This window comes from Aptenodytes patagonicus, chromosome 6 (assembly GCF_965638725.1).
Source record: "Aptenodytes patagonicus chromosome 6, bAptPat1.pri.cur, whole genome shotgun sequence".
Classification (NCBI taxonomy): Eukaryota; Metazoa; Chordata; class Aves; order Sphenisciformes; family Spheniscidae; genus Aptenodytes; species Aptenodytes patagonicus.
Window position 1 is genome coordinate 18,685,105 of NC_134954.1, and position 16,164 is coordinate 18,701,268.

Sequence of the window (16,164 nt, forward strand, 5' to 3'; positions counted from 1 at the left end):
CTTCTTTTCTGCATGTCATAATCCTCAAAACAAGTCTTTGAAGCCAGTTGTAGTTATTTTTCACCATACTGCCTCCCCCCTGCAATTAGCCTATCTGAACATCAAGCTGCCTACCCACTGCACAAACTTACACAGTGCAGAGCACGGGGGAGGAGAAGGAACAACTATATTTATTCAGACTCACTATGAGAATCAACAAACCAGTTTTTCTTCATTTGTTTCTGACACCTGTGCAAACAGTTTTGTGTTTCTTTTTGGCAGAAGAAAAGGAAGCTCTCAAGAACATACACCATGCTTCAAACTAGGAACAGAAGGTTTATAGACATACTCTTTCAACAAGTTCAGAGTAGTATGAATTTTGCAGCTAAAGACAGCTGGGATAAGTGTCATAGGAAAATATTTTCTTTTGAGTTATATAGCAAGAAACAACAGACTGAACACAAACATAAGGCTATCATCCATCCTACAGGACATTTCAGAAGACAGAGGTAAGATGAACTGACCGCATACAGATAAAATAGAAATTTGTCTAAAATCAAGTCAAGTTAATTCTATTTTCCAGTTGCATCTGAGCATTTTTTGAAGTGATTCCACTCAACTAAATTAGGTCTGCCTCTGTGTGCCATTACCTCTATGAAATAGAATTCGTTATACACGATGCTCCGCATCTTGCAAAGGCTAAAAAGACATTTAGTATATGCCAAATAAAAACCTTAGTGACTAGGTGAATCCAGTATAGTCACACATCTGATCAAGCAGTTTAGTCAGGAAGTAGTGAAGAGATGGCCTAGACATCATATCTTGTCTTACACTACAAGAAGCACGGGTAGTAGTATAACAAGTACCAGTCCACAGTACACACATTACCTCATGCTACTATTAAAGAGTGAACTTCAGTTTTAGTGAAGAGGATGTGATACAGGAATTTTCCAAGAAAGCAAATTATGAGTTTCTAGAAAGAATACCAACTGAAAACACTAAAGAGTGGTGGAGAGAAAGGAAGAGAGGAGGCAGGGGTCTTGGCAAGAAGCCATGCATTGTAGATGCAAGAATTACTCATAATAAAGACGGGGGGATTTTTTTTTTAAACACAATCCTCATCGCCAGATTAACTTTTTCTCCACTGACATTAAACTGGAAGTCAATGATTAAAGCAAACACAGATCGCTTATGAAAACTGAATCCTATGTGAATACATGAAAATAATTTAGTCAAACTGCAGCATTACTTTTTTTAAACCTATCTTTAATTAAAGAGCAGAAATTGAGAAAGAACACAGTGTTGCTTCAAGTAAACTATTGAATCTGCACAAAATTTTCTACAAGCGTTTTATTAAAACAGATATGTACTTCTTACTATGACTTGCACTGCAGACTCTTCCCCTTCAGTGAGGAGTCTACCTTCCTCAAGATAAAACAGAACAGCCAGCTTACTATGAAGTAAATGTTCAACTCAAATAGCACCGCTGCACAGCTGTCATAAACATTGTTCATTTTACCTTACTGCACCTGCCTGGTATAAATAACTTTGGAACGATGAGGGGAAGAAAAAAAAAAATAAAGAAAACCTGCTCAGATTCCCAAGACCACATAATCTTCAACACACCTGCCCATACAGCACTTCCAAAAATCAACTTTGGTCCATGTTTAGCTTTAAGCTCTGAATAAACTGGCACTCACCCAATTTTGAATGGGAAAGCTGTGAGAAGGGGAGGAAGCAGTTCTGTAAGCACCATTTATGCTGATCACTGCATACAAACACTAACCACCGCCGACAAATCACTGCACATTATGGCCTTTTATGTATTGCATCAAGTACTTAGCATGCTAAAATAACTCAACAGCTATTTCATAATTCAGACATCTCTTTGGTGTAGCTCAAAACTTATGTGTAGAATACACCAATTCCACAAAGAAAATAGGAACTACAGATAACCTTTTCAAAAAATTACTAATATATACATACAACTCAACCGGACTACATCTGTTAAGGAAAAGGGAGAACAGACTCTGAACTTTTTTTTCCATCTGAGGTAAACTTCAACATGGATAATGTAAGCGCTAAAGATGACAAGAGTTCTCAGCCAAGGTTGTTACTGCACTTTGATGAAAAGTTACTATACATCATTCAGACAAGTAATTTCTCTTCTAATATTTAGAAAAAGTTTTATTAATAGCTATGTGTTAATAGACTTTAGGTTGCTAAAGTAACAGCTGATACAAACACTCAACATACAATGGTTTTGGTTACACATACAACTCAACTATATATTGTATCAATATTTTAGACAAATACTGTAATTTGTATAATTTAAGGTTAGTTTAACTCTTTTTCAAAGATTTAAGACTTCAGGGGAAGCATAGTCTTCTTCAGCAGTATAAGGGAATACTTTCTAATCCTTTTGCAGGGAATCCTAACATTGAATTCACATTTTAGTAGTCACTGAGGTTTTATTTGATTAAAAAAAAAAAAAAAGAGCGCTACACACTAAGCAGTTTGAAACAACGTTTTCATTAAGATATACTTACAAAGGCATGGGATAACCATTATTTTTGGAGTCAGATTTACTATTTCTAAAAATATACTTATGAAGTATGTTTTATAAGCTTATCTTATGAAGGCAGAGGGAAAGGAAAAGATGAAAGGGAGAAGAAAGCTAGAAAGCTGAGCAACATATTGATCAGCATTGACTTACCTTCTTCATCAATCCATTTCATGGTGAAAAGCTGTTCATTGTCAAAGGAGCACATGTCTCGAACTTCATTGCATAGTCCCTCAAATGAGATGGAAGGTTCGAAATACGTTATCATGATGTCCCTGAGCAAGAGAAAAATAAATTTGAGAAACTATACCATAATATGTAGCACTTCATCATCACCTCTAGCACCTTCCATATACCACTAATATAAAAACCATCCCTGCTGCAGCCCCCTAAAAAAATATTGAAGTAAAATAAAGCACGTAAGTTCCTTCCTATAGCAAAGTCAGGCTCCAAGTGATTTTTATTACCAACTTGACATTTAATCCACCAGGTATCCGCTTAAGAAAAATTAAGATTTAAACACCCAAATAACTATGAAGTGAGTTGCAGCAGATATTAACCACACACAGAAATGAGATATATTATACCAGTGGAAACTGAAGAATGAAATGCTGCAAAAATTTTGAAGGACGTTATTAACATATTGCTGGTTTTGCTTGCTCTTTAACAGTTATTTTGTTATTAGATATCAAAATGTTTAAGAACGTATATATCTTCTCCAATTAAATTTTGATTGTGTAGATGTTATGAAAAATCAATGAAAAATATTAAACAGGTTTCCTAGCGGATTAGGGGGGATGTTCCAAATATCAAAAGTGTCTTTAAAGAAAGAGATGCATGATGCTTCGCTGCAATGACAGGGAAGGCTAACAGAGAGACATATACTTAGAACTAAAATTTACTACTTTACTGTTATGCAGAATGGGTATTTCTGTTATAATTAAAAGTTAGTTAAACTAGTGTTTTAAATATGTTAACATAAAACGCTGACCCATTGTCTTGGTATTTGCTGGGCCTTAAACCGGAAAAGGTGACTCAGGGTTGCAGTCCTTTAAACAAAGGATTTCAGAGATACAGTTCAGCAGAAGGTGAAGGGGGGGGGGGGGGGGGAGAAGAGAAGGCTGTTTACAACACTACTCTTCAAATATCTCATATAAGCCCAACGTTTGAGCTATGAGACTAATCTTCCCATAAAAACCTCAGCTAGTTGGGATTTGTTTCAGTTGGTGCCAGCCACCAGCACTATTTGGTGGGGGAAAAAAAAAATAATTGAAGCAACAAAGTTTATATCTGGTCAAAATTCACATCAACATACCTACCAGACTGAAGTGTACATATGCAGCAAGTTAAATGTCTTTAAATCATCTTATGCATGGGCAGAGTGTTATCAAGAAGGTGACAACATAATATACTGTGGTCACTGAACCTGAACCACTTTCAGGAATGGCAGAGAACACACATGATAAACATGCTTGCCTGAGGCTCCTTTAAGTTCAGCAGCATGAATAAAATAAACTAGCAATTTCTAAGCACTCTAGAAGAACAGCTAGCCTATTTCTTCATTTATGAGCATGATCAGAGTTAGTTTAATTAGGGGAAAGAGTCCAGTAAATGGTTAGGATAGTGAAATGACACCTTATAAAGCAGTCAAAAAGCTGGTACATTATCTGGTTGAGGAATTGCTCCTCCTCTTTCCACATGAGACAAAATGCAAAACAAAACAGTATTTGGGCCCCAGTATTTAGACACAGTACAGTACTTTGGGGCAAATGGGGCTTTGTTTGAAACACCCGATTGTGCCCGTGCCACAAGGCAAACTGTGTTCTCTCCGATACAAAGTTCTCCCTTTGCATCCTCTCTCAAAATGCACAAGCTGCGAACCCAATGCCAACGTTTGTCTCTATGAACTAAGGTGGATTTAACAGTGCATTACTGTTACTGAGACGCAGGCATCAACCAAAGAGAAACCCACAAGGCTGTATTAGGAGGCAAAGTCTTAACCTGTATTTCCTGTTTTTCAGGGAAGGAAGCAAGTCACTGCTTACTTAGCAACGTCACTGATTTTGTGCTGAAGTTTACCATCCCTTCATTTATTCACATTTTAGCGCAGATATATTCACTTTGGAATATTTTCTTAAACAAAAAGTTAAGTTCTGAAGGGCGCTGAGAAGTCAGAGTTAAGTATTTCAACTATTGCAGTTTATTTTGTGATTGAACTATTCAGTAATGGGAGAGGGTATGTTAAAAGCAGCAGTGACTACATGACTACTATGGACAGACAAGCAAGAAGAGTTAGGTGACAGACCACAGTCCCAAGAGACAGTAATCACTGACGCTCTAGCAAAAACTGAAGATTAAAAAAAATTTAGTAAAAGCTGTTCAGCAGTTTTTCAAATTTGATAATTCAAGTCCACTTGAAATAGATTTATCTGTACTACAGTGAACAGAAAAAGTCGCAATATTAAGATGTACTGAACAGCCCAGGAATCTCTCCGTATCTATAAAGTAAAAGCTGGTACCAATTGAAAAAACCCTCTTCCTACTTGTTGCTACCTTCAAGTAGCAAAATAGTTGCCCTTCAAATAAAAGGAGAGTTTAATTATTTTAGAATTTAAGCAAGTTCTCTACATTCTCTACATATAGCAATATAAAAAGAGAAGTACGTAAGTATGAATAAAGGTCTACAAGCAACATTTACCACGCTTTTCCTAGAGATGTGAAGCCAGCTTTACATAACACAGAAACTGAAAGATTACAGGTCTTCCTACAAGCTTTATTTTGCCATTTTAACTGTACTGATGACACTGACATTTTCTGCTGAGATGGGTCTCACTTCCAGAGTGGTTCTGCTATCACACCTTTGCATTATATGGTATTTTCCACACTTCTTGCACCTAACACCGCATTGATGATGTCTTCATTAGGAAAAAGCTGTATTCACTCAAACCAAGACATAAAGTTAAACTCTACTGAGAAGAAATTTGGCATTTTAAACAAAAATTAGTAGGCCAAGTTAAAGAACAAAGGAAAGTTAATGTGGACCATAGCCTGCTGCCTTGCATGAAAAAACAAAATGCTTTCTTTCACTAAGACGTGGGAAAAAATTTCTCGACAATAGCCTTTTCCTACTGATGAAGATAAGCTTATGCACTGCTTTTAATAAGCATATTTGTTATAAAGCTATTCTAAGACATAATATCCTTACTTGTCTCCTCATGAGACACACAGGAAATTAGAAGAAAACCTGATTCAAGCACACCCTTTGCACAACCACATTTGGATGTGTCAATTAACTCTTACTATGGAAGCACCAGGTTTTTTAGAATTTGTTTTAGCACTATTATAGTAGGCCTTGATCAGACCTGTGATTAAGAAACATGCAAATAAACAAGAGAGTACTTGTCCTGAATTACCTTCAGTTAAAATGTTGTCATTTATATCTTCCATAAATATTAATAAAGGGTAATTTTATTCATACTAATAAAAGGCCTGCCTGAATCAATACCCTGCAAATGTAAGAATCAGTAAAAGATAAGCCATAGGAAGACTGAGAAAATGCAAATGGTAAATCTAAACATCAACACTAGAGAACAGATTTTAAGTCTCTAGAAGACCATGAACCCCATCACTATCTTCCCCATCTTTCCTCTGAGATCAAAAAGCTTCTTATGCCTTTTCTTTTACAGATCATCCAACAGCCTTAACATCCTTTAACAAAAAAACCCCAACACAAACAAAAAAATAAACAAAAAAAGCCCACAACAAAAAGATGCCAACACTTAATTGCAATTCAATATCCATAGCTCATTTTTCACTTTTAAGTTTAAACTTCTGTGAGAGAACAATCCACCGTAAGAACAGAAACTACTGCTTTAGATTTTTCCACCTGCAGCCTAATATAGCTATCGCATATTATGTATGTGGAAATATACAGATACATAATCAGATATTATCTACATATCCATATATTTATTACACACCTGGGTCAGTCATTAAGGCTTTTGATAATGTCTAATTATAGCTCACTGAAATTAACCCATACAAGACTCCTGGAGAATTCTGCTGTTTCAGTATCATTTCAGTACTGTAAGGTGCAGGCACTGCCATTCAGAACAATTTGAAGCATCTCCTTCCCCAGTGGGAAGTCTGAGGTCTCAAATTGCCTGCTCCTGCAATCTGTTTTTCTGGAAAAAATGTATCACCAGGAAATTAAATCAACGTTGAAACTGCAAGAAGGAGTGAAAATGTCTTCATAGGCTTAAACCAAAGCTTTCTTAAGCTGAACACTCTCCTATGCGGAACTTGATCCTCAACAGACAATGACAGACATTGAGCTGAAGAACTGATCAGAAAGTGCTCAAGATGGAGAAAGATATAAAGAAAGGATGCAAGAACTCAAAAATTCTTAAGAAATTAATTTCCTGGAAATATTTATGGATGTACATTTTGATTTTACAATTAAAATTGAGCTTCCCCCCCCCCCCACTTTTCCCACTCACGTAAATGCATTAATTTTAAGAAGCAAGTTTAACATGTATCACAAGAGGACTGTCAGGAGTATTATTCATTTGAACTAAATCAAACTGAAGGTGGGCAAAGCATTGGTAACCTATGCCTTTAACTATATTAGAAGTCTAACCTACATTACAGCCCACACAGTTAAAACAGTGCAAAATCTATGTCAGGCACTGGAAGAACGCAAGCTAGCAGTTCTAATAATGACAGAAAAGTGGTTCTTCAAGTTTGTTGTGGTTTTGTTTTGTTTTTAAAGTCAACAACATTAATTCTACAGGATTCCTAGTACACAAGCAGTGTATTATTCCTACCTGTTCTCTACTGCTACAATGCAATCCTCCCCATATGTATTAATGATATAATAGCTTCTTGTACTGAGCTGACGAAAAGCATCTACGACAAATGAGTTAAGACAAAAGGTAAACTTTGAATAATATTAGAAAGCTGAAGAGGTTGTAACTACAGATGCTGCTCAGTGCCATGCATTTGAAGCTGCTACACTTTGTTACTGTATCAACAAAAAAGTATGTAAACATTTGGTGTAATAGAGTAAATGCCTAAGAACTCACTCAGGAACCTCTATTACACACACCGCACAGATTACGGTAACTCTTTAAAATAGAGACTATTTTCAGCATTTTAAACAACCAGCCCTATGAGAAAGATAAGCATGGCTTACCCGAGAGAAGGAAATACCTGGATAAACTCAACCTAATGCCCTAATTCCCAGGTCTCTGGGAATTCCCATCCTCTTATTCTCATGATCTCTGTTCATTTTAGGAAAATTTTCCTTCCTGGTTTTACATATGTCATGAATTTAAGATAAAGAATTACCACTGCACGGTTGAATGAAACAAAGACCCTTCAAAGAGTTCTTCATGAAAGTCTTTGTCTTGGCTGAGAAAAGCAATTAGGCTCTTGGCCAGACCAAGCGATGTTTTGGGGATTCAGGTTCGGCTCTTTGCTCCCAGTCAGTAAGCACGGCGTCTTGAGCCCCAGGCGAGTATCCTGACTATCAGATTCCCAACCATTTCAAGAACAAATCTGTGCTTCTGATTTGCTGGGTTTTTTTCTTTAACCAAAAACTCCTTCTGGAAGTTGAAAAGACCTTCCTAGCATGACTTTCACAGCAACTTCTACAACCCACTTAAATGCTTCTATTAAAACAAAATTAAGATAGATTAACATTTCCCAATTAACACTATTTCCTATTAAATCCTCTATCCAACTCTAATCTTGAGACAGTTTATTTGACAAAAGGGGAAAATGCTGCCTTTGATATCAGCATTTAGACCCTCAGTCTCCAAGTCGTTCCAGTGTAAGTGCAGGTAAAGTGTTTTGCTTTGATACCCACTTCTTGATAGTGCTAGTCTGAGAAGCCGGCATGAGACCTTCTGTTGTAAGAAAGTGGAGAGAATAATTTGTTTAGATCTCAAAACAAATCATCACTACTGTTAGTTTGTTGGTATTCACAATGGTTAACCAACACCCTATATGATTCAGTGTCATTATTAAAAGTAAACTGATAATTGCATTAACAGATAAAAAGTCAACAGATGAGAGTCAAAAGAAACATTCCAATATCTTTGAAATTATTACCTAATATTTAAAGTGTCATGAGACAGCATTCCTGTCCAATGTAGCAGTTTTCCTCACTCCCACAACCCTGAGCTGCTCTCTCTCTGTTCTTGCACCATAGCCTTCCTGTGCTAAAGCAAGAATTCATGTGATTGCATGTGGAAATGATCAAGATTAAAACTGACCCAGCAGAAGAAAAATAAATGGTTTTAACCCAGAACAGTTCCCACTTTAGTTCACTGCCTGACCAAATGCACACTTCTGCCAGCTGATAGCCAGGGGCACCTCCACGTCCTTAAGAAATGGTGGATTAAAGGGACTGTAAAACAAAGAGCTTAGAATTTCACATACTATTACTTTGACAGTGTTTTGCACGTCCTTTAAAGCCACAGACTGTGCCAGTCTCTACAGTGCTTCTATAGACTTTCGTCAAGAAAAGCCCCAAAGCAGACACAAGCCAGAAATCAAACATGGTAGCAAATACCAAACGCTCAGCATAGTTTCCATACCTCTCCTTAAAATTATAAAGCTAGAGATACCAGATAATAAATACTGTAAGTGTATAAATCTTTTCTGGTACTTAACACAGATAACTGGAAGGAAACTGTCGAGAGTATCATGTGTTCAATCTTAATCCAAAAACGCAACCTACATTTTTTTCTGCTTAGATCACCTCCTCTTAAGCTTAATGGCCCAATGAACCACTGTCAACCCTTGCACTCAAACTTTTAAAAGATAGGTCCTGTAACTGTTACTATTTAATAGGGGGTTGTGAACCCAAAGCAGAACACTTCTGCCTTATATGTTATTGCTGGTCTAATTCAATGGCTCTCCAACAACATTCAGATTTTCATTGTGCAGACCTCTAGCATTTTTTTTTTTTTTTTTTACAGCGGAAGCATAATCAATAGTAGATGCGTCTTAGTTACCATTCATAGGCTCCCTCAGAAGTCACTCAGTCCCTGGGAAACAGCCTAAAAACTGATGAAATCGGTTTTCACCCAAACACCCTCCTCCTTTAGACCTGAATATCACCTAACACGCAGGGACCAGGACCAAAGCTGGACCCTGAATATATTTTTTTAAGTATGAATTTTGGCATGGGTCTCCCAATAAAATGTTATGAAGGAATATGCACTTATCACTGACAGCAGGTAAACAACCAGGGCCTCGGGGTGCGTGGGAAGCAGGGTGAGCAGGGCAGAGGAGGCCCCTCAGGTACATCCTTGTTTACGGGTAGTGCCACCGCCGGAGGACGGAGACCCGGCGGTGCCCAGCCCGCCCCCGCTCCCCGCCCCGGCCCACCGGCTCCCCGCTGAAACCCGACACCCGGGGAGAGGCTCCTCCGAACACAAGTCTTGCCAGCTTCACCCCGGTTCAGAGCAGCGCTTGAAAGCCATTTTAGCGCGGCTGTTTAGCCGTGGGGTTTTTTTTCTTCCGTCTTTTTCTTTTCCCCTACAAGTAAGCGGATATCCAGGACTTGAGATCTTAACGTTACAGTAAACGCACCGAAAACCTGGTGTTTAAAAGGTCGCACTATAAGAACCACCGCTGACGGAAGCCTGCGGGCAGTAAGCCCTGCCAAGGCAGACAGCCGTGCTCGGCTTCAGACACCGGCGGAGCGCCGGGGGTGTTCTCAAACCACCGCATCCCGGCACTGGAGGGGAGCCCGTGCCGAGCACCGCAAACACACCAGCGCCGCCGCTCGCCCAGCCCCCGAGAAGAGTCTCCTTTAGACCCGAGGCCGGGCAGCCGCCGCCGGCCCCGTCGGCCCCACCGCCCCCCGCCGGGCCCAACCGCGCCGCTCCGCCCCGGGCTGCCGCGGGCGCTGGCGAAAGCCTCTCCTCACGCCGGCCGCCGCCTCTCCGCCTGCCCGGGCCCCACCTCCGGACCCTGCCGCGCCCTCACTCACCCCTTGTAGTAGGCTTTCACCCGGACCTGGTGGGCGCTGTCCCCGCCGAGGCCGCCCCCTCCGCCGCCCGGAGCCGACATGGTGCTGCTGCCGCTGCTGTCCCGCTGCGTCGGCATCCCCCCCGCGGCGGGCGGCACCGCCCGGAGCGGCGGGCGAGGGGAGGGCAGGGGGAGCGGGAGGCGCCGGCGGCTGCGCGACCCCGCCGCGCCCCGCCGCCTCAAACGCGCCGCGCCGCCGTCCCTCGAGCGCGCCGCGGCCCCGCCCCCTCCTCACGGCGCCAGCCCGGGGCGGGCGGGACCACGGGGGTAGGGGGGAGTGGGGGAGCACCGGAGAAGGGGCAGGGGGAGAGCGCGGAGCGGTGCGGGACGGTGCAGGAGGGGAGCACGAACCCTCCCCCGGCAAGGAGGAGCCGCTGCGGGAGCGGCCGGTCAGCAGCTCTGCCGCCCGGGTAAGGCGGGCGCCACGCCTTGTCCCCCCCTCTCCCGCGCGCTACGTGGGCTCTCCCCGCGGGACTCCAGCGCACACCTGTGGAGAGGAATGCTCCACGCCGGAGCGCGGAGGCGGCGCAAAGGCAGCCGGGATCCCGAGCGAAGCCGCCGGAGCGGGCTGCTCCAGGTAGGGCGGGCCAGAAGCCACCCTGACGGCCCCTCGTCTCCCTTCCCCGCGCCCGGAGCGGGGGCGCGCACCGCGGTCTCCCCGCCACTTGGTACGGCCCACCGCGACGCATGCTGGGCGGCAGCGCGGCCCTGGCGCCGGCACGGCGGGAGGAAGGCGGGGGAGCGCCGCGGCGGTTCCGGGTGCGGGAGTCACAAGCAGCGGGCAGCCCGGCGGCGCCTCGCGTACTGGGCAGCTGCGGTGGTTGGGCCGGGTCCGCCGAACTGCCTCTCTCGAGTTCTACGTGCCTGGCTTCTTTCGGCAGCGGCTCGTTCTGCAGGGCTTCCCCACAGCCTGAGCTGCGGTTACGGAAGGGGCGAAGGAGGAAAACTCGTCACTTTACTTAGGTACAACTAGGATCGTCCTTCTTTGAAGGCTTCAGGAGCCAGAAGCGCCTGCAGTGGTACTGTGCGGAGAGCAGATGTTCTGCCCGTAAGCGGTGGAAGCGCAGTCTGTGGACCAGGCTCTCCAGCTGAGCTGTTGCGTAGAACCACATCCATCGCTACCATCCGAGCATCAGGAAAAACAGCCTTGGACAGGTCTAACTGTGCTCCTTTGCAATCGGTTTCATACCGCGACTCCTCCCCAAATTTTGTCACCACCAACCTGATTTGAGAGGAGCCACAGAAAATTCGGGAGTTTAACACAAACCCATTGCAAAAGTAGCATGCTGTCCTTCAGCAGCCAGCACAGAGCTGACAGGCAACTGGCGCTGTTCAGAAGCAATGGCAATGCTTTTCTTACAACTACTGCTGACTGAAATATTTTCTGTAAGAATTCTAAAGAATCCATGCAACGTGCACTGCCCACAAGACAGTATATTCAGTTCAGGTGAAGCTTTAATTACCATATATCAAATGGCTAAGATATTTTTTTAAGAAAGAAACAGGAAGGATGCTTTTTAACTAAAGGGGGGCGAAGGGAGACGGTTAATAAAAGGTATTTTATTAAAACTGTTAGTCATAAGCCACCTTATCACTGCAAGTAGTATTTCCTTCCCACTTCGCCTGTTCAACAATACATCAATAGCTTCTTTGATAACATGTATTTACATTGCCCGACGCTTCCTGAACAGAAGGATGTTTCTGGCAATCCTAAGAAACAGGGAACCCTTGTTTTCTTCTGTTATAGAAAAACAATTTCTTTTTTCCACTGCCCCTCTCCATGCTCCAATCAGCATCGCATCTGGTTGGTTGTATTACAGCAGCGTGGAGTTCAGCTTTTTTGTGTTCAGTCACAGGCTGCTACATGAGATCGGCATATCCAATCGACACACCTTGCTCTTTCTCATATCGGTGATAAAATAACTTACGGCCTTATTTGCTGTTTACCTTAGGCGTGGTTACAAAGTACAGAATTTTTTTTGTGCTACCTGACCTTCCCACAGCAGCTGGTTTTTTCCTCAGAAGAAAGTTACTTGCTCCACCCAGCTTCCACACAGTCTTACATTTTTTTTTGTACATCGGGAAGTACCTTGCTGTACCTGAACTCACCCATTTCTTGCACCAGGACTTCCAACATGTTTTCTGTTTCCTACTGGATCTCCAAGAGTATTCCAGCATGAGTCTTCATCCTCCCTACACCACCTCCTTTTTTTAACGTATGAAAATTCCTATTTTCTCCTACTTAATCATCATATGATCTTTTATAGAAACCAGTCATCCTCATTAGACCTGGTAAATTGTCACCACACATTACAGCCAGTCCACGTGTGGTCAGTGTGACTGCTTCACCCTTCAACAGTTTAAGCTCATCTATAATGCTTTGGAAGGTATTTGAGTTTTGTAATACACTTGCCAAGATTCTTCTTTGCAAAGTACTTATCTATCCCAACTAGCTGCTAGACATCTGGCATTTTTCCCTCCTTCATGTCCAATTATCAGTTAGTCAAACTGCATTATGTGAGGAAACAGCAACCTAATTGCAGAGAGGTATTGCTGAGCTACATTTTACTATTTCCTATTGTTCTATTATCAAATTTTTAACCAATTTCATTTTCACTCACACAACTGGTTCTCTGTCAAATATTTAAAGTGTCATGAGCCAGCACTTCTGTCCAATGTAGCCGCTTTCTGTCTCATTGAGAACACAAGCAGATTTGAAAATACTAGTATACCTGGAAGCTATGTAATAACATTATGTAATTCGAAGACACGGAAGGTATTTTGTGACGAAGAGAGGGTGAGGTGCTGAGTTTGTTGAGGTGTCCCATGTAAGATTTTAATTAGGCCTATGTGGTATAGCAGCTACTTATCTTTATGGAGGTTGGGCCTTGCTCATCTATGCCAGGTAATATGCAGCAGCTGCTACCACCTACAGACAGGAGTTCATTCAACTCAGATCAATTATGATCAATTCAGAGGGAGAGGCGGTCCTCCCCATAGCAGGGAAAGGTTCAGAGCCAACATTTCATAGGAAGGAACTGAAAGCTAAGTTAACAGAGCTAAAAGACTCTTCTGCTTCATATCACTCGGAGAAGTTAAAAGTTCATCACCGGTGTCCCTGTTTGAGCTGCTGAGGTCCTTGAGCAGCCAATGTGGAAAAGCACTACAGGCAGGTATTTTCCTGATCTTAACCTCCCAAAAGGACTCTCGAGACAGCACGCATCACCTCCCTCATTTTCCTACTGTAGCTAAAGCATGGAATAAGTAAAGCTTATTTGCCATAGGCCCTGGCAACATATAGCTCAACTGTACCACTGCTGCAGGAAAATTAAAACTGTCCCTGCAGCCGTGCTCAGCTAAATGCACAGCGCCACACACCACCGCGGGTCCTGACGGAGGCCAGACCCCTCACCCCCCGCCAGGCTGCTGCTCCCCACCACAACCTTCCTGCGTTATTGTGAAGCCGGTCGCTACCTCACCACGATCTGACAGCCGCCCGGGAGGCTCCGCGGGGACGCCCAGGCCGGCTGCCGACAGCCCGGACCCCGCCACCGCACCTCACCGACGACGCCGCGCTCCAACGACAACATGGCGGCGGAGGCCGTCACGTGCCCGGCGCCGGCGGCGCCCAGCGCGCCGGCGCGGCACCTCCCCTTGAGGGAGGCGAGAAGATGGCGGAAGCGGAGTGAGCGGCTTGTCCGAGGCGAGTCTCCCGGCGGGACGCGCGGAGGAGGGGGAGCGGCAGCGGCAGGCCTCGGCCAGGCCGCGGCGGGGCGGGGCGCGTAGGCGGGGACCCGCGCCCTGACAGCGCCCCGGCGGCGGCACGGCCCCTCGCGGGGAGCGGGTGCCTCCCCTCCCGCCCATCTTTCCTCCCTCCGGCGGCGGCTGACGCCTGCGGGGCTGCGGGGGGGGGCGGCGGCGGTGGCGCTGGGCTGGAGCGCGGCCGGCGGTTGTGGCGACGGCTGGGCGAGGCTGCGGCCCGGTGCGAGGGGCCGAGGGGGCGGGTCAGACCGGCGGGCCCGGCCTGCGGCGGGGAGCGCCGGCCGCGGCCGCCGAGGGGCCCTGCCGCTGCCTGCGGAGCGGCCCCGGGGCTCCCTCAGCGCGCCGGCGGCACCGGGGAGCTGGGTCGCTCCGTGCCGGTTCGCGGGCAAGTTACACCCATGGCGTGGGTTGTATTTCCGCAGAGCATAGTTTCAACTCTAGGTTTTTGGGGTTTTTTTTTGTTTGGTTGGTTGGGTTTTTTTAACCAAAAGCACTAAACTCCAAGGTTTGGGCAAGGTTGGCCTATACTGTAGCTAGAGTGAAGGGAAAGAGAGAGGGCTTATTTTGGAGCCTTCAGTCATATACGAAAATGTCTGTAGGGATTAGACTTGGAGGAAATTTTCATTTATTTTCTGTGTTTTGTACCCTTGCAGTTGTAAGGAGAGGTCATGAATGGAAAGAATAAGAATAAACTGTATATGTAAAAAAATAAAAACAAACCAACCAAAACCAACCCTATTTTCTAATACCACTTATGGTTGCAGATTGTCAGCAGTGTTCATTATTACCATGGCATTTACCAAAAGTCAAACTTTCTAAAACAGTAGTAGTGACATGCGTATCCACTGTGAAGGTAGTTTAACAATAGCAGGTATTTTTTTTTTTACATTATTTTTACATATTTGCTTTGACCAAAAAATATAAAGAGAACAAAACTTCTGAATATTTACATTATGCACAGTGTAATTTGAAATTACGTGGTGTCTCATACTGTTACTACTTGAATAAATACTGATTTTCAATATAGTTTTCTGTTGTGCTTTGTATTTTGGGGTTACTTAAATGCACAGTGGTTTTTTTAAAGTCGGAGTTCAGTGCAATTTCTAAAACTTTGCATTACAGGGGTTCTTTGGAGTTTAAGTTGTTCACAGGCAACATCATTGTATGGTCCTAGTCATACATTTAACAAAACTAATTTTACTATAAGTTAGGAGATTTGCCTTTTTGATTTTGTTGAGTACTTAATGAACTATTTCAGAAGATTATTTTCAATTATATCTGAGATTTTTTTTTTTATAACTAGAAGTGGTCTCTGCATATACAGCGTTGTAAAGTAAATGAAAGCGACACTGTAAAGGCAGTCTGATTTTAAGTCTGTAATGGCTTTTATGCTTTCTGTCATAAAATATCCACCTGCTAAATTGTAATGGATTCTTGGTTTCCTTGCTAAAAACAACCACCCTTTATGTATTTCCTCTTCTCCCTTAAACATTGCACTTCTCACTTAGAGAAGAGGTTTCTAACAAGTGTCATCTGTTGAAACACTTTACTGTTCCTCAGCCGAGAGAGGGCACGCTATTTCTGTGTGTTAGTGCTGTGCTGTGTGGTGTTTGTGTTGCTGTAGGACTGAGGGGTGGCATCTCTTATTGGCTCTAAGTGAGGTGTTAGAGGAGGACTGGAGATGCACCCCAGTGCCAGGCCACGCTGAACAAAAGTTCAGGAGCTCCTTCCTGTTTTCGTTGTACATCCATTGCGGGAACAACTTGGGCGATGACAAAATTATTTTTGAAGATGAGACACTTTCAGCTAAAGGATTA

General features: G+C 43.6%; 2 protein-coding genes across 8 annotated transcripts in view; one reads left to right on the forward strand and one right to left on the reverse strand.

Moving 5' to 3' along the window:
* The window catches only part of PRKCI (protein kinase C iota), a 33,419-nt gene extending 19,312 nt beyond the window's left edge, over positions 1 to 14,107 (reverse strand). Inside the window, exons 1-2 of one of the 2 annotated variants that reach the window (XM_076341378.1) lie at positions 14,060 to 14,107; positions 2,696 to 2,817 (exon numbers count right to left, since the gene is read on the reverse strand). In XM_076341378.1, coding sequence (XP_076197493.1) covers positions 2,696 to 2,810 — 115 coding nt within the window. In that variant the 5' untranslated portion in view covers positions 2,811 to 2,817; positions 14,060 to 14,107. Of the gene's footprint in view, positions 1 to 2,695; positions 2,818 to 10,547; positions 10,714 to 14,059 lie in introns of those variants that run through there. The other variant, XM_076341377.1, reaches the window with a different exon arrangement.
* A 144-nt stretch (positions 14,108 to 14,251) lies between these two features.
* The window catches only part of PHC3 (polyhomeotic homolog 3), a 38,691-nt gene continuing 36,778 nt past the window's right edge, over positions 14,252 to 16,164 (forward strand). For all 6 annotated transcript variants that reach the window (XM_076341379.1, XM_076341382.1, XM_076341383.1 and 3 more), the window contains exon 1: positions 14,252 to 14,288. The gene's annotated coding sequence lies outside the window, so the exon portion shown is untranslated. The remainder of the gene's footprint in view (positions 14,289 to 16,164) is intronic.